General features: G+C 45.1%; 3 protein-coding genes across 3 annotated transcripts in view; 2 read left to right on the top strand and 1 right to left on the bottom strand.

The window, feature by feature from the left end:
- The first annotated feature begins 1363 nt into the window (after positions 1–1363).
- LOC138200591 (WD repeat-containing protein 47-like) lies at positions 1364–13286 on the top strand. Its single transcript, XM_069153394.1, has 16 exons — positions 1364–1560; positions 2495–2685; positions 2834–2917; positions 3375–3459; positions 4182–4490; positions 4796–5235; positions 7038–7134; positions 8214–8386; positions 8472–8729; positions 9103–9178; positions 9371–9528; positions 10038–10207; positions 10350–10520; positions 10797–10928; positions 11396–11614; positions 11792–13286. Exons 2-16 carry the CDS (start codon positions 2528–2530, stop codon positions 11932–11934), a joined length of 2673 nt encoding a protein of 890 aa, XP_069009495.1. The 5' UTR covers positions 1364–1560; positions 2495–2527; the 3' UTR covers positions 11935–13286.
- A 1008-nt stretch (positions 13287–14294) lies between these two features.
- lim2.2 (lens intrinsic membrane protein 2.2) lies at positions 14295–19135 on the top strand. Its single transcript, XM_069153544.1, is given in 6 exon segments — positions 14295–14477; positions 15900–16122; positions 16999–17139; positions 17299–17433; positions 19064–19092; positions 19094–19135. Coding segments are annotated over 6 exon segments (753 nt in total).
- A 3478-nt stretch (positions 19136–22613) lies between these two features.
- The window catches only part of LOC138200662 (GRAM domain-containing protein 2B), a 13842-nt gene continuing 10539 nt past the window's right edge, over positions 22614–25916 (bottom strand). The window contains 12 exon segments of the mRNA XM_069153542.1: positions 22614–22632; positions 23244–23283; positions 23286–23353; positions 23976–24075; positions 24355–24444; positions 24659–24755; positions 24948–25016; positions 25212–25238; positions 25240–25280; positions 25544–25646; positions 25763–25807; positions 25809–25903. Of these exon segments, the coding sequence (XP_069009643.1) occupies positions 22614–22632; positions 23244–23283; positions 23286–23353; positions 23976–24075; positions 24355–24444; positions 24659–24755; positions 24948–25016; positions 25212–25238; positions 25240–25280; positions 25544–25646; positions 25763–25807; positions 25809–25903 (794 nt within the window).

The raw sequence follows: 25916 nt of genomic DNA, 5'->3' as shown, positions 1-25916 counted from the left end.
CATATTCAACCATGCAACATTTTTAGAAATATCAATCTTTTCTTTCAGCACAGTGCTGATGGCTTAATGAGGCTCAGGTGAGCACAATAACTGGAAGCGGGGGGGGGGGGAGAGAAACAACTCAACGGCCAGAAGTAAACCAAAACGGATAAAAGCGGTGAGTGATTTCAAAGTGAAACAGGAAACCCACAAACTAAAAGGCAGAATCATGACACAAACAATCCAAGACTGAATTTTGAAAAAGCCCTATAAGAGCAATCCGTCTATCATTATCTTTTTTGCCTACAAGCAACGTCAGTAGCCGTAGAAGTTCACAAGACGCACTAAGATGGAAGTGGGAGGCGTGGTTGAGGAATGCGTATATAAGTGCTGAATGCAGAAAAAAGGTCACATCTAACCCCAATCTGGGAGATGTGGAAGCCTCTAAGCTTAAATATCCGTATCCATTCTGAATTGCAGTTGTGTATGAAATGTGCTGAACCTGCCTCGTTAGCAATAATCTTCATCCTCTCCTCCAGCTTGATAAACGTCGGCTCCCTGCTCTCTTACTGGAAAAGAGTCCACCAAGGTACTTGTCCATCAAGGTGTCCAGTGCAGGTCTTGCTGCGAGTTGTTGATTCTAGTCTTATCTTTTTCTCGTGGCCATTTTCTCCAGCTGTTGTGTGTGGTCACCTTTGACATGTCTGTCTGACCCTTTAAAGATCATCTCCAGCCAGATTGAAAGTTTTGTCTCTCTGAAATCAAAACATTCATTAAACTATTAACATACCCAACAAAAATCATTATTTATTTACTTATTTTAAAAAAAAATTGCTGATGAGCAGCTCCTCCACCATCTGCAAGGGGGTGCTGCTGTGCACCCCTACTTCCCACAGCCATGGGAGGAGGTCTGCTTTTTTTAAATATTAAGAGAGCTATGAAGTCAGCATTCTGCATTTAAGAAAACAAAAAACAAAACTAAATGGAACAAGCAAACAAAAAAACTACAAAAATAGAAAGAAAAAAAAAACTCTTTCCTTTCACATTGTTAATGGATCTGTAGTTTGGTTGATTTATATGGTATTTTCAGAAAACCAATGAATACCTTTTGAGATGCCTATTTGATATCCTATTATAGCTTAATGGCATTAGCCAATTTAAATGATGTAAATGTCTGAAGAGAAAGCAGATAACACTGATTGCTTTTTTTATGTTATTTAAAAAAAAAAAAAATGTATATATGTAATAACGTATAGCCACCTCTATGTCATCATGAAACCTTCCTATCTCTTTTATCCCCCCCCCCCCTCCCTCTGAAAGTTCCCGTGCCCGTGTCGTAGGTGTGACCACCGGGCGTCACTGCAACAACACTTGATTGTTGGTTTGCGGCTGCGTCCGCATGGCAACCGCGAGCTGTGTACAAGGAATAAGGCGCAAAGGGGAGCTTTCTGGAAACGCTGCCGAGGATCTCAAAGCCCGCCGCTTCTTGTCCTCGTCGTGGTGGACGCTGTGGCATCTGGAGTCTGCGGAGCCGGAGCGGAGCGGCTTTAATGCGGCGTGTCGCCGGCGCAAAACTGACAGGTGAGGAGTTTGGCGCGGGTCCACGGCGGCGTGTTGAGCTTCGCGCTGCAGTCTCTGCGCGGCGTCTGCACGTTTGGCAGACAAAGTGAATGACATCGCCGGCGATCTGTGTGCGTCCGGCGTGTGTTTCCAGTGAGCGGACGATGGGGTTTTTGTTTTTTTTTGTGTGTGTGAGCGCTAATTGTGCTACCAAGTCAAGAAGGCGTGTCTGCGCGCAGATAAAGTGCTGAGGCTGCAGGGTTCGGGCCGCAGAGCTGCTGTCTCGTCACATCCAGGACCGGGGGTCTTGGATGTTTGTTTGTGTGTGTGTGTGTGTGTGTGCGGGCGGGCAGTGGTGGGAGTGGGAGTGTGTGGGGGGGGGGACAGGGCGGTGTCACCGGCTGCTGTTCCACCCGACGGCATCACCGCGTTCTCTATCCGTGTTGACGCCGAGACGGGGCGAGTGCACCGTGCATAATAAAGACCCCCCCTTCTCGCGAAAGCTGCTTGTGTGATGTTGCAGCCATTAACCGTGTATAGGCCAACTCTGCAAGAGCTGCGTGCATAGTCATTTCCAAGCATCATAGAAAAACGAGCCACCTTTTAGGAATAACGTGCCAATGAAAAACGCAAATCGATGGCACAGATGGCACAGAATACCCGTGTACGCTCTTGCAAGTCTGCCTACGGAGGCCACAGTAATGTAGGTGTTAAAAAAAAGAAAAGTCCCAGATAAGAGACTGGATTCTAATTACTAAAATGTGACGAAAGTAATTTTACGAAGGTAAACAATGATTTAGGTAAATTATAATTCTTTGGCTCTTTCATTTTATATTAGGGACCATTAAGCATAAGTATTTACCCGTTTTGATGCAACTTTGCCTCCAACCTGCCTGTCTGCTGCTCTCTCTCTCTCTCTCTCTCTCTCTCTCTCTCTCTCTCTCTCTGTTTCCAGCCAGCTATAAGCTGCAACCACAGATCTGCAATCATGACGGCAGAAGAGACGATCAACATCAAGGAGGTCGAGGTGATCAAGCTGATGCTGGACTTCCTCAACTCCAGGAAGCTGCACATCAGCATGCTGGCCTTGGAGAAAGAGAGCGGTGTCATTAACGGACTCTACTCTGACGACATGCTCTTCCTCAGGTGTGACAGCACGCTTGTATGCCATGCAGGAGAGGACCAAGAAATCTCACACAAGTCTTCGTTTTTGCAGACTTTTGTAGGAGGTTTGTAACGTGTCTCAGCCTTCCTAAAGAGCCACGTTATATTTCTGATGGGTTTGTTTCAACAGGCAACTCATTCTGGACGGCCAGTGGGAGGAGGTGATGCAGTTCATTCAACCTTTAGAAGGGATGGACAAGTTCGACAAGAAAAGGTGAAAGGAATGATGTTAAGGGATGATTTACATGAACTCTTTACCGACAACATCTGTAGGGCATTTTTAAAGACCAGAGTGCTTTTAATTTGATGTTTAGGCACCAGGAAGAGAACTTGAGGCCTCACTGAAACTGATGTTTTACTTTAAATATTCTATTAAGGGCAGCGCTGATGATTTTTCTTTTCACTGGTGTCCAGGCTGGATTTGCCGGTAAAGCACGAAGGGTGGTAGCTTTAGGAACTGAATTAGGTCAAGCCCAGTACTGTAGTGGTATGATCATGCCATAGTACTGACATCCTCTATGTCTCACCAGTCACCAACCACTCCACACAAACGTAGAGCATTTCAAAACCAGCCTAATAAAATGACGTTATGAGGATAATTCTACCAAGAAACCAGAGGGTTGAACAACAAAGTTAATTTCTTAATACTGACAGTAGCTTTGTGTTTCCAGGTTTCGTTACATCATTCTGAAGCAGAAGTTTCTGGAAGCTCTGTGTGTAAATAACGCCATGTCAGCTGCTGAAGACCCTCATAACGTATGTATACATTTAATTGACTACACTGCATACCTGTAATTTGACTCATTTTACTAGGTCAGGAGTTGGGAATCCAAATACGCTCAAAAAGTCTTGAAGCGTAGCACCCTAATATCATCCTGCTCCAGTGGAGCTGCTCAGTCGTCAATAGAAGAAGCCTGTGATTTTTAAATTGGGATGATAATCCAGTACGTGAATATGAAAAACGGTTTATAAAACAGTGTAGAAGCTAAATTTAAATTATTACAGAGAAAAGGTGTCCTTCTCAATGAAAGAGTCACAGATTTGTAGTTACATACTGTTTGGATGTTCTCTAGCTCTCAGGCAGTGTCCCAATTGAAGACATCCTGACCCACTGGTAAAGAAACAGTAAATCAGTAATGTTTTACCTTTTATTTGAAAATATTTTTATTTCATATTTCAAAATTATTATTTTTTTGCAATAAAACCACCCAAAAGCGAAACAAAGTTACCGTCAGATTAATGAAGATAACGACTTTAAAAAAAAAAAAAAAAAAAAAAGTCAGGTGTGTTGGTCACTCTTTTAAACTGGTGAAAAGTAGGTTTCACATTAGGTTTTGCTGGCTGCCGTCCCGTTGTCTGATGTTTTTTATAATACCATCCTTTATCAAGATAATATCTGTGAGCTTCCTCATAAAACAGACCTAAATAGAATCACCTCAAAAGACTCACCGGTCCTCTAAATCCTCTGTCATCTACAGCTGGAGCTCACCATGCAACAGGCCGTCAAGTGCCTCCACACTGTGGAGGAGTTCTGCCCGACCAAGGAGGACTACAGCAAGCTGTGTCTCCTCCTCACCCTGCCTCGCCTCACGCACCACGCCGAGTTCAAAGACTGGAACCCGAGCACGGCGCGCGTCCACTGCTTCGATGAGGCCTGTACCATGGTGGCGGAGTTCATCCCCGCGGACAGGAAGCTGAGTGAGGCCGGCTTCAGGGCGAGCGGGAACCGCCTCTTCCAGCTGCTGATCAAAGGGATCCTTTATGAGTGCTGTGTCGAGTTCTGTCAGGTAATATGAAAATGAAAAGGGTTACAATTATACTTCAGTTCCTGATAAAAAAAAAAAAAAAAAAGGCTCAAAGCTGCTAGGTGCTTCTTCTCCAAACCTGTGCAGATACTCAAAAGTCCATCAAAAGATATTTTAATGCAAAGTAGCCCATTGTCTGCTGGTACAAAAACCCTCTCTGATTTGAACTAATTTGTGTCGTCTATTGTAATAAAAGTTTGTTTTAGATTCTATTTGAATATATAGTAAAAAAAAAAAAGTTTACAAAACAAGTTTGGTGAATCTGACTGTACCTTTCTGTTTTCTAGAGTAAAGCAACCGGTGAGGAGATCACGGAGGGCGAGGTGTTGCTCGGCGTGGATATGCTTTGCGGGAACGGCTGCGACGAGCTGGACTTGTCGTTGTTCTCCTGGCTGCAGAACCTCTCCCCGGGCGCCTTCTCCTGCGCCTTCCAGCAGCAGACGCTCAGCATCCACGTGGACCGCCTGGTGAAGCCCAGCAGGGCCGGCCACGCCGACCTCCTCACTCCGTTAATCAACCGACTGTCCCCCTGCCCTACCTCACCTTTTAGTCAGAGACCTCACTCAGCGGACACCTACATGTCCAGATCCCTCAACCCAGCTCTGGACGGCCTGTCCCACGGCCTGGCAGCGCAGGACAAGAGAGGCATGGAGGCGAACATGAAGTCTGCTCTCAGTCGGAGCCTCGTGGAGAATAATGTGCATCAGCAGGACGATTCACCTGAGAGGTAAGCATTAAAGACGGAGCGAAGGGGAAAGAAAAAGTCTTGAGTTGCTTGGAGCACTGAATGTGTGGGACTTAACACTACAGGTGTCCGCCATGTTGAAGAGTACGTGGCAAATTACACTGCAACATACAGGGCAAAGTATATTTCCCTCCATGATATTAAAACCTTTTGATTCTTGTCTAAAATAGTTCTAGCAATTGAAATTGTTGAGATTGTATCTGAGAATCATTTATATTTTACAGAATTGACTCATTTGAGTCTTAAACTAAAAAAACATAGACAACTTTTAAAAATATAAAAACACATGAATGGAGCTGAAAAAAAACATAAAATTTCATGCTTGGATTCAATTTGAAGATTGAGACCTCGAGATAGAAAAATCAATCTTTACCTATTGTTGGCTAAAAATCTACCTTCATTCAGTGTTGTGATAAAAAAATTATTATTATATAATGATGTTAAATTCATAAAACCCTGAATTAATTGCTTCTTGAAAAGTGAATTATTTAAATCCTGACTAATCCTTCATTACTAACAACTAACCACTAAGACTGCTCTGTTAAACCTTTCTACTTTGTTTATATCCGCTTTGCTGTGTATTATTATTTATTTTTTTGCATATGTTTTACATCATATTTTCATCATGTCACAGCCACTTTCTACATAATGAGATTTTAATGAAAAAAAAAAAACAATAACAGGAGTAAATATAATATATACCATAGGCAGATGCTTATTTTTCCTTTTATAAATATTCGTCTGTCTCTCCGAGCGTGTTCATCTGCAACCTTAAGTATTAAACCAAGTAAGTAGATATTATTGTATGACTCTATCTATAGCCCCATTAATCCTATTAGCCCCACCTTAACAGAGGCATCCCGCCTCATCTGTCAACAGAGCTACACAAAGCACATTATAGTGCAGCGTGTTAATGGATGCACTAGAATTTAAAACCCTCACCTGATGACTCACAATTGAAACCCAGCGTACTGAGCCGTACTGAATTCAAGCCGTAAATGAAAAGGTAATTCCTTATGGAAACGCTGATATTTTACGGCTTAGATATTTCACGGGGGTCTTCACGGCTCATTTGGGCCCAAGTCTGTGGCCTCCTGGGTTTGTGCCTGACTCTGGATTGTAGTCTTGTTGTCCCCCGTCGCTGTCAGTTTCTCCGCTTAGTGGACTGGGCACAGAAAGCAAAATTGGCAAGTCGTGGTCGCGCCGAGAGCGATGAAAACACTGCAGCACGGCAGGATGATTTAACGTACAGCAGCTCATTGCAGGTGAGCTCACAGGTTTCTTGCTTAAGGAGGTCATTACAAAGAAAATTGCACAGTGCCAAGGTGGACATGGGATAACGTCAAGGTCTCTCTGGCTCCACCTGCTGGATGCAATTAATGCCCACAACTGGGACAAAGTAAAATAGCTTTGATCTTCAGTATGAGCAAGTTCACGAGTTTTGTCATCCCAAACAGGAATTGATCTTGTCGTATAATATGCAGATGTACACAAGGTTCCAATTAATGCAATAAGCAAAAACAACAAAGTGATTCTTTTAGTCAATACAAATCAAATTTTTTTTTTTTATGTCTCATTTTAGTGATGGGTGATGGTTTTGTCACTTGCACTTGTTACTGTTGTTTGTATTACATTTTAGTATACGTCAAATCTTTTTTTTGTTGTTGTTTGTTTTTGGGCTTGAAATGTTATGTACTTCCTACATGACCTCAAATCAATTTGAATGCAAATAGACTGAAAATATTTCGATACAGTAACACGTGTATCCATTTTTCCAACTGTAGGAAGCACCCGCAAGGGCTGGATGAACCCAACACCACACGCACCCCTCTGACTCCCGGAAAAGATGGCGGGCCTCCCTGCAACGCTGAAACACACGAGGTAATTTAACTGCAGGCCGTCATTAGTGGCGTCATTAGTGCTGTGTGATGCACTTTAGACCTTAAACAGACAATAGATTTATGACACAAAGTGTCATCCAATGTAACCTAAAATGTGTAATAGACTATTTGAATCTAAGGTGTAAAGTTTACAGGTGAAGTTGTGGGAGGTCCTCACATTTGGCTGCTCGGGATAGATTGGTTTCATGAATCTTATAAAGACTGTCAAAAAAAAGAAAAAAAAAGAAGCCATGTTTGCCCGTCTGGTCACTTGAGTCAAAGTCAAAGGGAGGCTTTGAGTCTGTCTTCCCTCTGGAGTCATCACTCCAGATTTAAGAGATATAGAATTAACTTACCCCTGAACTGCCTGGTCTCAATACCTCCACTGCATCATAAATCCTGCCCGAGTTCTCCACCACACCCGTCCACGGGGCACTTGCACCCTGCTGCCCCCTGTCCCGGTGTAGAGGGTGGAGATCATGGACACTGGAAGCACATAATCTGGTTTGATGTGCGGTCACACTCAAGATGGCCCGCTGCTTTCATCATCGCTCATCTTTATGCATCCCAGGTCCCATCTAGAGGCGCAAAGTACTTTGAGATTAGATTGTTTTGTGTGTGTGTGTGTGTGTGTGTGTGTGTGTGTGTGTGTGTGTGTGTGTGTGTATGTATGTATATGTATGAAAAGTGGTGAGAGGCATGAAGGAGAATAAACTTTAGACTCAATAGCTTTGATAAGGTCCTTGAAATCTTTTTTATGGGATGGATGATGGAGGACGAGGCCTTGGGAGTTGAAGAGTTGTCAGTAGTGGCTTTGGAAAGAGTTTTTCTATTATAATCTACTGTGTCTGTGTGTGTGTGTGTGTGTGTGTGTGTGTGTGTGTACTTTCATGTGTGTGTGAAGCACTGCCATGCTTTGAAGCAGAGAATACTTCAAATCAATAATAAATAGCATTCTGACAAATTCATTTTTACCTGGATGATAGACTGTGCGAGGGATTTCTACAGCTTCTGCTAAAACACACCTTACAACGTCTGTATTTGCTCACACTGTCCGTCCGTCTGTCTCGGTGTGTCCAGCGTCGGGACTCCACAGAACACATCCAGGAGTATTACAGGCAACGTCTCCGCGTGCAGCAACATCTGGAGCAGAAGCAGCAGCAGAGGCAGCTTTACCAGCAGATGCTGCTGGAGGGAGGGGTGAAGCCGCAGGACGCAGCCCAGCACAACCTCACCGAGACGTTCCTCAGCAGGTGAGGAAGACACACCACAAAGATTCAGTATCGGTGAGGAGGCACGCACAACCCCAGCGCTACAGGAGAGCTTGTCTTTGTCCAGATCCATTCAGAAGTTGGAGGAGATGAATGTGGGCATCGACCACCGCGGAGATGAGGTGATGTCACAACTGGGTCAGCAGTGGAACGGACTGACGGGGAACAACGGCACGTCCAGCCCCGGGGCGTCCAACACCCGCCACACTCCAGACAAAGGGCCGCCGCAGGACAAGCGGGGCGGGGTGAGCAGCAGCACCCCGGTAAACACTGGGAGCCACGGCTTGCCCTCCCTCAGTGAGTCCCCGGTGCTGACCAGTCAGAGGTAAGAGCCTGCTGAGTGTCTGGTCACTGGTCTTCACCAAAACATCCACTTCTTACCAGCCGGTCTCAGGTTTGCTTATGTTAAGGTATAATCTAAGACTTTTTCTTGTGATGATTCCTACAATCTTCAAGCTGCTAAAATACCGTTCATTATCGACTCGTGTCGATTTGAGATAAGCGAGCATTTCATTCCTGTGCTCTGCAGCAAATAGAGCTTTTTATAGTAAGAATTTCCTATCATGTGAAACATCATCATCTCACTCTGAAACCTTTTTGATGGATACCAAATGTCACGCGCCATAACATCGGATTGTTGCAAAATTAGATGTACAGCTTTAAATTGAATCTGCGTGTGTCTGTATTATCATTATCAGTGCTGAAAGAATGAGAGCGTCTGGTCCCACAAACCAAGATGATTCTGGCTGCTCTGCAACACGTAACACACATGAGGTATTGTAAACCGACAACAAAATCTACGACAGACTTCTGTTAGTCTGTTACTCTGATGGTTCTTAGTTTTACATTGCCTGCTGTTCTGCTTCTTAGTCCTACTTTTACTCATCACAATAAATGCTAAAACACATTTGCAAACTCGATGACGCTCATCCTGTCATTAAGGATGATTTGTTTTGTATTGTACAGCCAGGGAAGTCCAAGACACAGTTTGTTAAAGTGAATCAGCTGGAGGACACGCAGGCGGTGCGTGCGGTGGCCTTCCATCCCTCTGGAGCTCTCTACGCTGTCGGCTCCAACTCCAAAACCCTGAGAGTCTGTGGATACCCGGAAACACTGACCACCAGGTAGGAGCCATCCACACGCACCCACACGTCATTACCATGAACTACTCTTGCAAGATTCTAGATCGTGTACTGAATGAATTTGCAGAATAGATGATGGGACGTTGACAATAATCGTCTGAAAAAGCGCCAATATTAGGATTGTTGTAAATGTCCACAGCTCATGAGCAACTGTGAACGTGACTAAAAAAAAACTGTACAGGCTCATGTCATTTTTTAAGAAAAAGGGGGCAAGGGGTCAAATTAAAGTCGGAAATTTATGAGAATTTTTTTTTTTTTTTTTTTTTTTTTACCAGAAATAATATTTAGTTTGGGCATAAATTAATATATAATATATATTTAACATATAAAAAAATAAGCTTGTTCATACATAAAAAGGTTTAAGAATGATTAGTTAAAATATGTAAATACCAGCTGCCTTTTTTTTTTTTTTTTTTTTTTTTTTTTGTGAGACATACATTTTTGTAATCATTTCCTCCTACTCCAATTTTCACCTGTATCTGTATCTGAAGTGGTTCCGGTGCCGTCAAGCAGCCGACGGTGCGCTTCAGAAGGAACAAACATCACAAGGGCTCCATCTACTGTGTAGCCTGGAGCCACTGTGGACAGCTGCTGGCCACCGGATCCAATGATAAATACGTCAAAGTCTTGCCTTTCAGTGCAGAGAGCTGCAATGCCACAGGTACTGTTTTATGAGTTTTGAGTTAAGCTTCAGTAAAATTACAGTCGAAGCAGAAAATACGGGGGCAAACCATCATCCTTCTCCTGTTATCGAGCTGCTTGTAACCCTCTTTGTCTCCCCCTCCGAATGTACTCTGATTCAGGTCCAGACCTGGAGTTCAGCATGCACGATGGTACCATCCGGGACCTGGCCTTCATGGAGGGACCTGAGAGCGGAGGCTCTATTTTGATCAGCGCCGGGGCCGGAGACTGCAACATCTACACTACTGACTGTCAGAGAGGGCAGGGCCTCCACGCCCTGAGCGGACACACGGGTACGCCGGCTCGTCACCCGCAAATGAGCGAGAGAAAACATTTCAGGGAAACGCTGCAGGTTTGCTATCAGCGTGTAAATATGGTGGCTCATCTGCGTAGGTCTGTCATAAAGCCTTGGAAAAAAAAAACAACAATCCTACTTGGGTATTTGCAAAGTATCTAAAGTACAGTACCACGAGGTAGTTAACAGGAAATAAACCAGGCTTGTAGTCGCAACTCGGTACAACAAGATCAATACATAACATCTATTTAAGACCCTTTTTTTGTTTGAACAGGTCACATTCTGACTCTGTACACGTGGGGAGGCTGGATGATCGCCTCCGGCTCGCAGGACAAGACCGTGCGCTTCTGGGACCTGCGGGTGCCCAGCTGTGTTCGGGTGGTGGGCACAACTCTGCACGGCTCGGGTGAGTCACATCGAGAATGACTCTTATTGGAGCCGATTCAGCTGCAAATCACTGGTACCACACTGCTGTAGGTTACAGGAATATCACAGCTGAACCACAGAAAGAGGCTAATGCTTCATGAAGTTTCTGGATCACAGCCAGTAATTCAACATATTGTCCAATGAAAGCGAATGTTAAAACAAAACAAAAAAAGTAGATCAGTCCGTAGAGGAAACTTTTTCGAATCAGGAGTTGCTGTTTATGAAAAAAAAAAAAAAAAAAAGTCATATTTCTCACTTTGAAATTAACACTGGAAATGATCACTTTCTCCCTTTAAATCCAGCGGGCCGGTCCTCGGTGTGATAAACGACTCGCTAGTTCTTTTGTTCTCGACTTGAAATTGTCGTCACGCAAAAGCCAACCAGTTGGCCGGCAACTTTGATCTGCACCCCGTCACGGAAAACATCTTACTGTTGTGTCTCACACAGGAAGTGCAGTTGCTTCAGTGGCAGTGGATCCCAGCGGCCGCCTGCTGGCCACCGGTCAGGAGGACAGCACGTGCATGCTGTATGACATCAGAGGGGGCCGCATAGTTCAGACGTACCGCCCCCACGGCAGCGACATTCGCTCCGTGCGCTTCTCACCTGGAGCCCATCATCTCCTCACCGGTTCCTATGACAACAGGATCATCATCAGTGACCTTCAAGGTAAAAAAAAAAAAAAAAAAAATCTGTTCTGAAAAACTTAAACCTTGATTTCCATTTTGTGACTACAGTTACAAGACTACAGTGTCATGAGAAACATTGCTTACTGCTAAGTGTGTCTGCCCCCCCCCCTCCCCCCCGCCCCCCCCACGTGTGATGTTTCACTTTCTCTGACCCTAGGTGACCTAACAAAGCCCCTCCCTCAGACAGTGGCAGGGGAGCACTTGGACAAGGTGATCCAATGCAGGTGGCACCCACATGACCGGACCTTCCTCTCCTCGTCTGCAGATCGAACTGTCATCCTCTGGGCTCCGGGCCCCTGACGGTCAGAGAAACAGTGAGAAACAACGGAAGCAGCAGTGAGCACAAGAGCACGGTGTCCACAGACATCCCGACACGGGATCACCAACTGCCCCGTGAAGCGTGCGCGCGCGTGTGTATTTCTGTGCAAACATACCGTGAGCATCAAGCTGTTTATATGTCGCTCAGTTTAAACTGACGTACGTGTGTGCGCGTGTGCGTGTGTGTATATAAAATGCGCAACATGTATTTTAAGGTAGAACATGCAGCCACTTTAAAGTTGACAGTTCATATGTGCGCGTATGCTTGAATACTACCGTTTATGTCTTTGTGAGTATGTGCTCGTGTGTGCAGGCAAACGTGGCGTTTTGGAAATCTGTGTGTATCTGGCTTTACAGTTTTTACGTGCGATTAAAGTTAAATTAAAAGGAAAAAAAAAAAATAAGAACAATCTACAAATGCCATAAAGAGAGGAAACAAAGATATTTCAGCGTTTCCATTTGGAACCCGTGTGAAGTTAAAGTAACAACCTCAAAGGGCACCGTTTTGTTCTCTTTGGCGACACCTACGGCGATAAGCGGGAAGCAAGCCTGCTGCGTCAGCTTCGCTTACGCCCAACTTGTTCAGTCTGTGAGAATGCAAATGCAAGGGCTTTAACCAAACCGCCACAGGCTCGAGCACCATTGTGTTACCTCATTCAGTAGTTAGATAGTAACCTAACAGACTTTTTTTTTTTTTTTTTTAAATCTTTGAGATTTTTACTTTAAATATTCAAATATAGAGTGTCTGTGTTCACTTAACACATTTGTGCTTGTATCTTTTGTAAGAGCGTACAGATTAAATGGCAAAAGGTGTAAATACAATGTAGAGATGGCCAATCATGCCTACAGTGAAAGAAAGAGTAGATTCTCTGCAAGCACACTTTGAATTAGTTTAGTTTACGCTCACAATGCCAAACTCAGATTTTTTTTTTTCCAGCCAGAGTCAGAACTAGGTACAAAAAAATGAAGGTCAGATGAGAACTAGAAGAGATTTCGAGTTTGGTGCAACGTGACATCGAGCATTTAAACAGAACAAATCATTACAGCACCGCTCCTTATATAGTTTATATTTGTTGTGGAAAGAAGCCACACTTGGTTGTGCATATCATAATGTGCCTTTTTGTAAGAGTTGTAGAGGTTTTCATATGTCTGGATGGATTTAGAGGTTTATTTATTTAGTTGCAGCTTTATTTAGGTAATTTTTCACATGACTTGTCAACTGTAAATTCGTATAATGTCACTGCAATGCAGAAAATGTATCACCTATCCACATGTGCACATTTAAATGTAGAAATTCAAGTTGTTGTTCCTGTTATTAAAATGTTTTTGGATAATTAGTGCTTCTTGAGAAGGTTGAAAATGGAACATGCTCAGGTTTGAGATTTCAGTGGTCAAGAATTTGCAAATGTCTTTGCCACATTGGAATAAGTAAATGTTGACTATAAAGTTTTAGAAACCCATTTCTGGCATGATCACATTCACAGCGCTGGCTCAGTTGGTCAGCAAATTTGGGGTCATTCTTAAAAGATGAGCACAGTAAAGAACAACCAGAAAAAGTGACCGGAAAAGGGCGGAAATAGTAGAAGTCGTGGCAAGAGCTCAGTCACAAATACAAAAAAATGAAGTGCTGATGCATGCTGTTATTGTAGTTCGCAAAGTGAGTGAGGGATGTGAAGCAAACATAAAACTGGAATATACTGCAACTAAACAGTCTTGAGAGTGTGTCGCAGGTTGTCATGTTATGCATCAGATTTTACTTTACGTGTGGCTCATAATGGCATATTCAGTGTCACCGTCCACCTGTGGGAGTTTAAATGTTTGCACACAAGTGTGACACAAATAAGGAGACTGCCGGGGGGGGGGTCAAAAGGGTGAAACCGTTACAATGATAAAATAGTCGCTGTCTAACACGTGCTGTTCTTGCTTTTGAATAAAGAAACATATTTTTAAGGGACACTTTGAAGTTGTGAGCTCACCATTTAAATAAAGATATATATATAAAGTGGAAAATTGGAGGAGTTTTATATTTCCCCGTAAGCGCCGTGTTTGCTTGAAAAGATGCAGACACACATATCAGGTAGAATTCACACAGGCTGGATTGACATGAAAGAAGTTGCAGTTGATGAGGACTGCCGGCATACTCCTATGACCGGCATGGCTAAACTGGGTGGGGTTGGGACATGATCACGGCCTTTGACAGAAATAATCCCATAGTGGGCGTCAAGTCTGAACAACTATTCTTCAACAACAATTGAATGAAGAAACAAAATGAAAGGAAGCCGTGAAGTACACGAGGAGAAAGATCAGGTGCAAGAGGCTGGAGGCAGAGGGGTGACAGAGGGATGGAGGTGACTGCAGAGAGGAGGGCAAGAGGGGGGGGGGGGGGATTTACCATCACTCACATGCTGCGCTCGATCATTCCCTCTTTTGTGCGGTGGACAATGAGAGCCAGAGGTACAGGGCTTAAAAAGGATAGGCACACTGTCCCAGCCAGCAGCCCGGGAGAGAGACCAACCAAACCAGAGGTACCAGGAAAACACAAAAACGATTTGGAAATACACAGAACCTGCGTTTACTGTACTTCCAGGAAGATGCTACTCTTCTTTGAGGTCTTTTTTTTTTTTTTCTTCTTTTTTTTTTTACCAAACCTGCTTTTGGAGAGCAACAAGAACTACAAGAAGTTTAAGACTCGGGTTTGTCCTATTGAATGGGGATATTTGCAGAGCTTTACAAACTGGGCCTGGAGACCCTAATGTTGGTTCAAGTTAATTGAGAAAAATCAACAGCAATATCGTCAGACATATTTGGGATTCAGTCGTTTAAGGTCTTCTTTGGATGTGCCTTGGTGAATTTGTGCCGTTTTTAAAAGAGCTGTACGGTGAGAGGTCTAGGAGTTGAGATCTGCGGATGAAATCATTTGGTTTGCTGGCCGCGTGACAGCAACAGTGCTGACAGTTCAGTTGCTCGGTATTAGAAGATTAGTTTGTGATGCACGGAGGGGAATTAGTGGTGAACAATGGCTCTGAACTGCCTGATAGGCAAGCTCATTGTCACAGAGGAGTTTGGGTCAAGTGCTTTTGCTGGCTCCAACCAATTTGATTGCATTTTGAAGAATGAATCGTTTTCTTATCTGATGCAGGAACATGAATTGTAAACTGCACATTGCTGTTTTTAATCAAAGTGGATCATGCAGATAATATGTTGATGTTTCAAAAAGGGGAAATTATTTGTTTGTTTTTTTTAACTGAAGAAACTTACTTTTTTTTTTTTGCTTTAAATGAAGATGGGCTCAATCCACAGTGTGGGCCTTGAACCTCGGGCTCGCACGCACCTTCATTTAAACCAGAGGCAGGCAGCTTTTCGTGCACATTAGTGGAGCTTTTTGGTCTTTCACCCCGTTTCCATTTGGCTACATCAACCAGTGGCCTGCAAAAGTACAGGTGGAAACACACTCGGGGCGCACCGAGATCCGATTTGTTCCGGCCGCGTTCAGAGGTGGCCTGGACGCGCGTGCGGATTTCACCGATTTGTGTTTAATTAAAACCTGCGGCAAGTTCTCGATTGTGTCCGTCTCACAACTTATAACAGTTTAGAGGTGGTAGTATTTTGTAAAGTGTCACAGAAACTTGACATTTGCCATGTAGAATGGATACAGATGAAGATGTATTATGGATGTTTTCGTGTAACACGCCTGATGCAGAGCTTAGCCGAAGGCGTTTATAATGTATGAACTGTGGAACTCGCAGGTTCACAGCAGAACGTCTATAAAGGCAAAACAAATCCAAGTACTGTCACTTAATCAATAGAAAATTTGTTCAAAATGGATAGTAAGTAATACATGTAGTGAGGACTTGTAAGTGCTGCTGATTTATTCAGGACGCAGGAGGTCAAACGTATGAGCTGTAACTGATGTACCTTCTCCGCCCCGTCCTGTCTTCTCTGCACAGTTACTGAATGTTTAGAAGGACAGCGTTTTCCCGGGCTTCTCCACGATGCTGTACACTTTAGCAGGAGGAGGCACGCTCTGCGGGGTGGCCGCCCTCGTGCTTCTCATCGTTTCTACGGCGACGGACTTCTGGATGCAGTATCGGTACTCGGGCAGCTCTGCCAATCAGGGGCTCTGGAGGTTCTGCATCAACCACAAATGCCACGCCCACACCATAACCGTCGGTGAGTACTTCAAACGGGGCACCTGGTTTAAGTTCATGTTTTGTGCTTCTTATTTTGAGAGGCAGCAGCGTTGGAGAGTGCACGACCAGTATTTGTTGCAAACTTGCCCGTGTGTGTGAAAGTAGGCTCACGGCAGCAGCGTGTACGATTTAGTTTTTAGTTTAGGTTTGTTATTTCTGGGCTACTGTAGAAACGTGGTGGTGCGACACGGCGGGTTCCATGGAAAGGGACCGCTCCCTACGTAGCTCAGAAGGGTTCATTCTAACGTCGAGACAACATTATTTTAAGTGTCAGGTGAAAAACACACTGATGAAAACGCGCAGTAACTCTGGATATTTCAGTGAATAGATCCCCATTTAAATCCAATCCCTCGTTCGTGCTCACGTCTGCCAATATATTGGGGTTTTAAAGCTTTAACCACTGGTTTCTCTTCTCCGAGTTAACGGACAGTGAAACAAGCCAGAAGGTCATTTAGAAACACGAACTCTTTGAACTCTATGGATAAAAAAAATATTCAGCCCACAAAAAAAAAAAAAAAAAAAAAAAAAAAAAAGGTCGAAGATGGCGGCCCACAAGATCAGCTAATTGTAGCAACCCGGTTTGAAAACTTTTCATGCAGTGAATCCTCTCAGAAGGTTAGAAGGGTTGTACGGTCAGAACAGAGCTGTATTTTATAAAAGAAACTAACAAAAGGAAGAAAAAACAAAAAAACCCCGAAAAAAACAAAACCGTTTGGGTTCAATTAACGTTTACAGAGACCGACCTCCGTGACTTGAATGTCGGCATAACACCCGAGGGCCACGAGCTGGTGTTAGCCCACGTATCTGTCCGAGTATACTCAGAATGTCTACGCGGCCCTGACCCTTCTCTGTCCAGCCTTCTGGGATGCCACTCGGGCCTTCATGCTGCTGGCGGTGCTGAGCTGTTTCGCCGGCGTGGTGCTCGGCCTGAGCGCCTTCACCAACGGCACCAAGAGCAGGAGGGTCCGCACAGGAGGCATCGCCCTGGTCCTGTCAGGTAACCAGCAAACATCCGGGTGATAGAATAAAAGACTAAAAATCGGACAAATTGTGATTATGTCGAATTTTTTTTTCTGTGCGGAATCGCTTGGTGAAAGTAAAAGGATTGTCAAGAAACCCGTTTCTGTGTCCGTTTTCACATTTGTTCTCTTCTCAGGTTTTCTTGCTCTGCTGGCTTTGGCAATTTACACCGGAGTGACCGTCACTTTCTTTGGCAAACGCTTCTTGGACTGGCGCTTCTCCTGGTCCTACATCATAGGCTGGGTGGCCATTGTTTTGGCTTTTGCTGCAGGTTTTTATGACATTCGTTCATTTTTGGGAGTACAGTTCTGTTTGTTGTGAATGGATTTCCAAGGAGTGCAACTGCCGTCAGAAGCCTGTACGTTACGACCTAGTTTGTTGAACGGGAGGCAACATAAAACCAGTCCTATTTTAGGATCGATTTAGGAAACTTTTTAGAGCAACTCTAAGCAAGTAGGGAACAGACTTTTTTTTTTTTTTTATCTTCGTGAGTGGGGTCCGGTTAACCGTGTTGCTAGGTGTGACGCATGCTCTTATAAAGGTGTGATTGGTTGATCCAAAAAAAAAAAAAAGTATAACGAACACAGAATGGACCAGTGACATCTAGTGGAACTGAAATGAACTGCATCCCACCGTTAGGCTGTAAATGTTTGTGCCCGTTTACATTTACCAAAGACTTAAGGGCCGTGTTCACTTTAATTCCTGTCATTGTGCTGATGTGTTGGCTGGGAGATGAGCGCGTCTCGAATGAGATCGACTACAAACGGCATTCCTGCAAATCTTATCTGCAGTGTTTCACTAACTCTCTGACATTCAGTGCTTGAAGAGTATTTCTCCTCCCTCTTTCCACCATTTACTCCTCTGCTTAAGAAAATCTTAAGCCACTTAAAAATCCTCCCTGCTCCCAACAGTTTTTCACCTTGGCGGGGGGGGGGGAGGCTCTCCTCAGGGCTAAGATATTTTGTGAATATCTCTTATCTTTATCAGAATTTAGCGAGTACCTTTCTCCCAGGATTTTCTTGTATTTATGTCACTAGGAACCACTCTGGGGAGTTTCATGAAGAGGACCCAAGATGTAATGAGTAAAATAAAGTTTTGGAAAAGTTGTACAAACCTACAAATTGGGTCAACTGAAAGAGGAAATGCTGTTTAAACCAAACAAAATATAACCGAAAGAGTTTACCTCAGCTTTCCTAAAAGAAAACCAGCAGTGAAAATAAAAACTTCGCTTCTCTGTTTGGACTAAAACCAAAATAAAACCGCTAAAAACAACCCTCCTGTTTTTAGCGTTTCCAGACAAAAAGAAAGATAAAGGGGGCAATCCGTTTTTGTAGGTCTAGGTCCGGCTTCAGCAACAACCTCCCATAATTCAGCACGTATGGCTCTCGAACACAAAACAACAGGTAGGCCAAGTTTTTATACTGCCAGTTCCAAACGATCTCCTCCGGACTGGCGAGACAGATTAAGTGCTGGACCAATCAGGACCCTCGGCTTGTCAGACAGGAAATGAGAAGTGAGGATGGGCAGCTGGAGCACATTATACTGCTTGGCATAGACACAAAAGAATTAGGAGACACCTGGAGGGATGTCTGCTGCAGCCTTTACGCCGTACAAGCTGAAGGTGCAGCGTTTCACTTTTTTTTTTTCTCGGCTCATTAAGAAATCACTTCAATTCCGGCTCTCCGGAGACCCGAAGTCAGTGAATACGCACTTAAGTTCTTGGTAAACTGGTCAACTTTGTTTTGCCGGTATTTAAAGCTACCACGAGTGGATTGGAACATTTTCAACCTCTGTAACACGCTAACGGACCCATATGCTTCTGACGTGCTTTCTTTTCTGAAACTTGATTGATAACGTTTCACTTCATGACGAACATAAATACCTCTGTCGTGTTCTTTTAGGCGTGTTCCAGATGTGTGCTTACCAGCGGGACCACTGCGGAGCCCGCCCCTTCAAACAACCCCGACGGCTGAACACATGAACACACCGATTAGTTCCGAGACTGTTGCGATGCAAGTACCTTCTGCTTTGATTACCTAGATTGGAATAAACAGTAATCGACATGCGGTTTCACTGCAACTCCCGATTCTCCGTCTATAATCATTTCCTTTTTAAGAATTTGACCCCATTTTTTTTTTTTTTTTTTTTTCCCGGTTAATCGAATTTCCGCTCATTTGACGCGACGCCTCGCCCCGGGGCAGATACCATTTCCCCTTTCGTTGTCAGGAAAAAAAACAGTTTTAAGAGTAGAATGTTGTTATTTTACACATTTCTGACTGAAGGTCCACAAACTCATTTATTATTAAAAACCCAGTTTAAAATGCATTCACTGCAGTTCGTGTTTGTGAGACATCCTCCACTAGATGATGCTCTTGTGCCGCAACACACACACACACACACACACACACACACACACAGTAAACTCGCCAGAACATAGCCTTAAAAATACAATTATCAATATCCAGAGACTAATCACGGTACAATATACTCTTGAGGTTTTTACATGTCAACATGAGCAGTGTAGAAACCATTCAGCATTATTATTTTTCCAGGGGTTCGGTCTGATTTACAGTCGAGCTTAAACACTCCCTTAAATCTATCGTCTAATGGGCTTTTGGTTCAACCACAGAAAATCTGGAGCTCAAAACGCCGTGTCTTCGACGCCCAAGACTTCCACACATTATTTCATGGATCATATTCTAAAATGCTCTCTGTGTACGTACCGATAAAAAAAACTGAGCAGCAGGCAGCGAATATACCTCGAAACGTGAGTATTAAATTCAGGCATCCTGCGTGTATTCTACCTGATCCACTCCCCCCCCCCCCCCCCCCCCCCCCACCCCCTACTTCAGTGAGCACATTTTCCATCCATTCTTAACAAGTCTTGTGTTGTAAGAATAAAGGGTAAATACGCAGGCCTTTATTTACTTTGAAACGTTTTGATTTATTTTGAACAATTGCAAAGCCATCTCACAGAGACTACTTTGAATTGCGCAGAATGCAAATAAATATATCGAGGACATAGCAGAATTAAGGACATTAACAAATGATACAAAATTATTTACAACACTCTGAATAGTGCAAAACCACACAAAATACAGCCCTCGTCCAGATTCTTGAATTAAACATCAATTTGAGGACAGTGATTGCGTGTGCCGCCCCCTGCTGGGGGATTGTAAGAACTTGACTGTATATGGCATTACGAAAAAAACAAAAACAAAAAAAAACCTTTGCTAAACATTTGAAAAATCCTGAATGAGGATGTGGCAGAAGTAAACCACTACACCTCATCAGGAAGAGCATCCACAACAAGGGCGATGTTACATCGTTGACACGTGGTATGGATATGTCGTCAGGTTACTTTAAAAAGGGTCATAAGAGGGACACCAAATACAGTCTTATCAATTATTCAAGTCAAATAAAACGAAATGAAAACAGTGTTTTGTTTGTTTTTCTCAAAGGGATGTTGGAGAAACCACCAAAGATGTACAGAACGTGAAACCCATCACGAGTACGAGACTTTGAAATGACCAAAGAAAAGTTTTGACAACCTAAAACCACGTGGCAGGTAGCGCCCACCACCCCCTGAGTGAAAACAATTTATATAAAAAAAAAAAAAAAAAAAAGGTCTTGGCACCGTCAAGGTACCACAGAACGCCAGCTCTGCCATTTCCTCTCAATCCAAAACACACAAAGAGTCTTGGATTTGTGACAGGCACAACACGTTTTTTTTTTTAAAGTGCGCTCGCTCGCCTGAGCTCTTCCTTTGACTCCCATCTTTTTTTTTTTTTTTTTTCCTTCCTTTTCTTGCTTACGCATTTTCTTCCCCGCAAATATCGAGCTCCAGTTAAAAAACTGCACACAAAGATAAATTACATTTCTTCTCGTGCATAATAGTAATTTGTTGCATATTGAAATTTCTTTCGGGGACCACGTTTTAGTTTTTGCCGTTGAAATCTCGAACCTTGCAGCAAGTGTGGTTCTTTAAAAAAAAAACAAAAAAAAAACAAGTCTCCTCTTAGAGGCGACGAGAGGAGAAATGGAAATACAGTATCAGTCAAGTGTCCGTATTGCAGAAACACACGCGCGTGAACGTTAGAAATACATTATTGGTGCTACTTTAAATAACCCGACAGAAATCTGGAACTGCCTCTGTGTCGTCAAAGAGGTCTGTCAGAGAGAGAGAGGTTTGTACTTTGACACGAGATAGTCGTTTTCCCGGTAGACCAGCACGTCGGCGAGACACCTGAACCACGACGGGTTCGGAAATCTACTCTTGACCGAAGTCGTAGAAAAAGCCGTACACAAAAACGCGTCCGTGCCCTCCGACGCGACCTCCACGTGTCCTGTTGTGCTAAATATGTCGTGCACTGATGATGCGTTTATCCTGCGGACACCGGAGGGTGGGGGAGACAACCTCTGAGCATCGATCTTTAAAAAACAAACAAAAAAAAACAAAAAAAAAACGGGTTTAAAATCATGCCGAAGACGAGGAGAGCGATACCGCGAAAATCACTGCGGATCGGAGAAAGAGAGAAAGAGAGAAAGACCGTCGGGAACTCTCCGCGGGGGCTGGTCTGAATTTGAAAGATTTCGGCCTTCGTCATTTCAACCCGCGGCCGACGGGGGGGGGGGGGGGGGGGGGGGGGGGGGGGGGGGGGAGGAGGAGGTGAGAGCGAGTCGAGGGGAAGCCCACCCCGGGGGTTGCCGAATTGACAAAAAAGGTAAAGGCGGGTTTGAACGCGCAGCTCGAATGAGATTGAGGGGTAAATAAAGAGAGGGAGAGTCATCTCCGTGCGGTCGTGCGAAAGACGTGCACTTTGTGCATCTTTGGCTGTAATGTCTCGCGGCGAGGTGCGAAAAGTAAAAGCGCTGCAGCAGGACCAGCGCCGATTGGCGTCAGCCCCGTTCAGACCGCATGCTCGGGCGGGAGAGAGGAGAGGAGAACGGACGACGCCGGTTCACAGACGTGTGGAGCAGCTTCTGCCAGGAAAGTGCCGACCTCGGCGCCTTGCCGAGTCCCGAGCCGTTCGGCTTTGGTTTTGAACGACGGGCGCCCGCTGCAGCCAGGCAGCGACGCGTCTTACGTGTGCTTTTTTTTTTTTTTGTTGGTTTTTTTTTTTTTTGGCTCGGCGACGTGTGACTTGAGCGGCGACGTGTCCTTTTTGCGTTACTGCACCGAGAGGAAGTGTGTATAGCCCTTCGAGTCAACGAGTCGTCTCTGAAAAATTGCGCAGGTCGGCCAGCCTTCCTCTGCGCAACGGGCCACAAGGCCATGCTGGCAGCAAAGCCTGAGGACGTCAAAGTTCGCCCGCCGCGGGTCAGCGGTGGGAGGGCGGGGAGGGAGGGGGGAGGAGGAGGAGGAGGAGGAGGAGGCCGGCCCCCCCCCAAAAAAAAAAAAATGATCTTCCAAATCACGAGTCAACCGATCTCTCCTTCGGCCAGCGAGTGTTATGTGTCCTGTTGGTACCTGCGAAGCGAAAGGGAAACGGGTTAGCGCACGGACAACAACACTCGGCGCGTGCAGCTCCCCCGGCAGCCGGGCTGCGCCCATCGCAGGAATTGCTTTCCCGCTTCCTCGAGCGCGAGAACAAAAACCCAATTGCGCAACCGAATAAACGGCTCCAGTAAAAAAAAAAAAAAAAAAAAAAAAAAAAAAAAAAAAGGAAGATCAACGGCCGCGGACGTGAACACGCCCGGTTAGAACGTCGCAGCGGAAGCGCGCGCGCGCTTTCCCCACCGCCGCGGTCCGAAACGATCGGACGGCGCCCGCCAAAGCCGCGACCTCGTTCGTCGCGAGGGAGTCGAGGACCGCGGCGAAACAAAAAAACAAAAAAACAACAAAAAAAAAAAAGAGTCCTCGAGTCTTCGGTTTTCCGCTTCTTTCTTTTTCGGCGCAGAGCTCCGACCGCCGGGGGGGGGGGGGGGGGGGGGGGGGGGGGTGTCACCGACGCGTGAAGTTCTGGGTTTGTTTTTTGTCTTTTTTTTCTGGGGCGCGAAAGGAAAAAAAAAAAAAAACGGCGTCCACGGCACGCGGGGAGACAAAAAAAAGACGGCACTCGGAAGAGGAAGACGTCTTACCCGCTTTGTAAGGTGTTGAACTCCGGCAGCGCGCCCAGGATGTCAGCTGTTCCTCCAGGGCCACGATACGCAAACCGATGTAGCCTGAAGACAGCAGCAGCAGTACGACCCTGCGGCGGCGGCGGCGGCGGCGGCAGCAGAAAAAAAAACAACAAAATAAGAAAAAGGGAAAAACAAATGAAACGCACAAGTCACACCGACTGGCCTCTTTAACAGTGGCGGCAAATGATCCGAGCAGCTTACGCCGGAACTTTCTGCAGGTTCTTTAGAGAACAAAACGCACCCGAATGCTTAAATAAACAATTTTTTTGTTGTTGTTTTTTTTTTTTGGTCCGTTTCGAGCCTGTTGTTTGCCAACGAATCACAAATCAACACAGTTGAGATCAAACGCGCGCGCACGTTAAGCGACGGCGTGCTTTCGCGGGCGCAAAATTACAATTGTGGAAAATCTCGATCGCAAAAGTCAAACGAGAGAATTGTCGTATATATACTGCGACGAGATTCCGCAAGACGACGCGGCTCGGTAACCGCCGGGACAAATTCCTCAACCTTTCCTTCGAAAAGAGTGACGAGTTTGAGAGTGAGCGGCGGGATGAGATCAGCGCACGGGGGAGGTAAGATGGGACTGGATTAACAAAACAAAAAAAATGTAAAAAAAAAAGGGAGATCGGAGGGAAAGAGGAGGAAAAAAACACGGAACGCGCTCGGAAAAAAAAAGCGGGCGCTACTTACAAAATCAAGTAAATGAAGAGCAGCGTGTTGAGGGTGCTGGCCTCTCTCTGCACCAGCAGGGACTTGGCTTTTCCGGTCACATTCCAGACCCACGATCCACCTAAAAAAAAAAAAAAAAAAAAATCGGCCAACGGAAATGTAAACGCGCCGTGAGTATCGTGTGTCAATGTTGCGATTTAAAAAAAAAAAAAAAAGTACAATAATAACAACCTGCGGCATCGAGCGCAATTTTTGGATGATCGCCGAGAATGAGGCGTAAAAACATGAAGCTGCGAGCAGCTCGGCAGTGGAGCCCGAAGTTTGGCGGGACCTAAGCAGGTGACTAATGTCAGCTGGGAACCTGCGCGTGTGCGTAGTGCGCGTCGCGTGCGTGCATTACCTGACGCAGACAGCTCCTCAGAAGACGAGCTGTCGCTCTGCTGCATGTGCAGGCTCCTAAAAGCGGCGCCGTTTCCGTGAGGCGCTGCCTCTGCGGAAGGGAGACAGAAGGAAGACAAAGGGGTCAACGTCGAAACTTCTTTCAGGCCTTGAACTTCGGCTCGTCCGCCGGCTGGAACGTCGGCGAGAGCGCGAGACGACGGCGTCCGAAACAGAACCGAGCAAGCAGCTCTTTCTCCCGCGCGGAGGACGAGTTGCAAATCCGGTTCGCGGCGAGGCCGGGGGATCGGGCGGCGAATTCTCACCCGTGTGCGGCCTGTGCAGAGGCTGGTCCTGCAAAGACACCGACTCGGAGCCGTCGAATTGGTCCAAGCTGTCGTCCAGACTGGACTGACTGGAGTTCTGTTGGTAAGAGACCGAGTTGTTTATGAGAGGGGGGGTTTTTTTTTTTTTTTTTGGTCTCGTATGTGTACATAAAGACTCCCCGTTAAAAATACTTCAATTACAAAATGTTAACGGTTTGACCCCTACGACAATGACTCGACAATGTTATTTCACTTTTCTTTTTTTCCGGTGGAGGAAAAGATCTCTTACCACAAGTTTGCTCTTATCGAAGCTGTTTTCGGCTGAGGAGAAGACGGGGCTGCTGTTCGTGCTGCCGTCCTGTAACGGAGAAAAATCAGATCCTGACAAATGGGTTCGATAGTCTGCGTACACAGAAACTGGTTTTTTTTTTGTTTTTTTTCTTCAGGTATAAAGCTTCCACCTCAAATTTACAAAACTGCCATTTTAAAAGAACCATTTTTTTTTATTTTTTGGGGGGGGGTATTCTTTTAACATTCGACCCGAGTCACTCACCTCGAGCTGAGGACAGACTGAACGCAAGCAGCTGATAACACGATTCTCTGTTCCGCAGTGACACGAAGAGGGTACTGAGCAATCAAGAGAAATGATCCCCCAAAAAAAAAAGAAAAGAAAAGAATAAAGCGTTAATATCAAACGTCTACCTTACTGGCAAAGCCTGTACCATAAAATCCACCCAGTCAATGATTAGACTAAAATCTAAAAGCAGAGTTCAGTGCGGTCGAGCAAGACTAAAGTTTGACCTTGAGCATCACTCGTCGTTAAAAAAAAAAAAATCAAGGCTTTATGGTCGATCGGGATTGCGCGCGGGGCTGAAGGCGAGAAACTGACCTTGTCCCCTTCGACGGTGCGAATGGACAAGGCGTTGGGTACCAACAGAGCCGTGTTCTGCTTCTTCACTATGCGGATGCAGGAGATCGGAATCACCACCTGCGGCGGCAACAAGAGACGAGGCTCAGACTCGGAAATCGGTCCAATCAAAACGCCGAGGTTAAAAAAAAAGTAAAAAAAAAGAAACGCCGGGCCGCGGCCGAACTCGGCCCTACCTTCGTGTCTTTGAGCAAAACTGAGGAATAGAAACAGGCGTGGGTTGTCGGTGACGTACAGCCGACCGTGGTAGGGGCACTTCCTTCTGCAGGCGCAGATGTACGCTGGGAGGAGAGAGAGAAGGGGCGCAAACATTACGAGTTGCAGACGCCG

This window comes from Embiotoca jacksoni, unplaced genomic scaffold (assembly GCF_022577435.1).
Source record: "Embiotoca jacksoni isolate LCO1_2020_lvr unplaced genomic scaffold, fEmbJac1.0.p SCAF_19, whole genome shotgun sequence".
Taxonomy (NCBI): Eukaryota; Metazoa; Chordata; class Actinopteri; family Embiotocidae; genus Embiotoca; species Embiotoca jacksoni.
Note: the sequence above shows the minus strand (reverse complement) of the source record. Positions and strands in the feature narration are given on the sequence as shown.

Bases quoted from the DNA above. Each gene is read 5' to 3' on its own strand.
- LOC138200591 (XM_069153394.1), top strand. From the start codon at position 2,528: ATGACGGCAGAAGAGACGATCAACATCAAGGAGGTCGAGGTGATCAAG. The intron at 9,179-9,370 runs GTATTGTAAACC...TGTATTGTACAG, and splicing joins CAACACGTAACACACATGAG to CCAGGGAAGTCCAAGACACA. The intron at 10,521-10,796 runs GTACGCCGGCTC...TTGTTTGAACAG, and splicing joins CGCCCTGAGCGGACACACGG to GTCACATTCTGACTCTGTAC.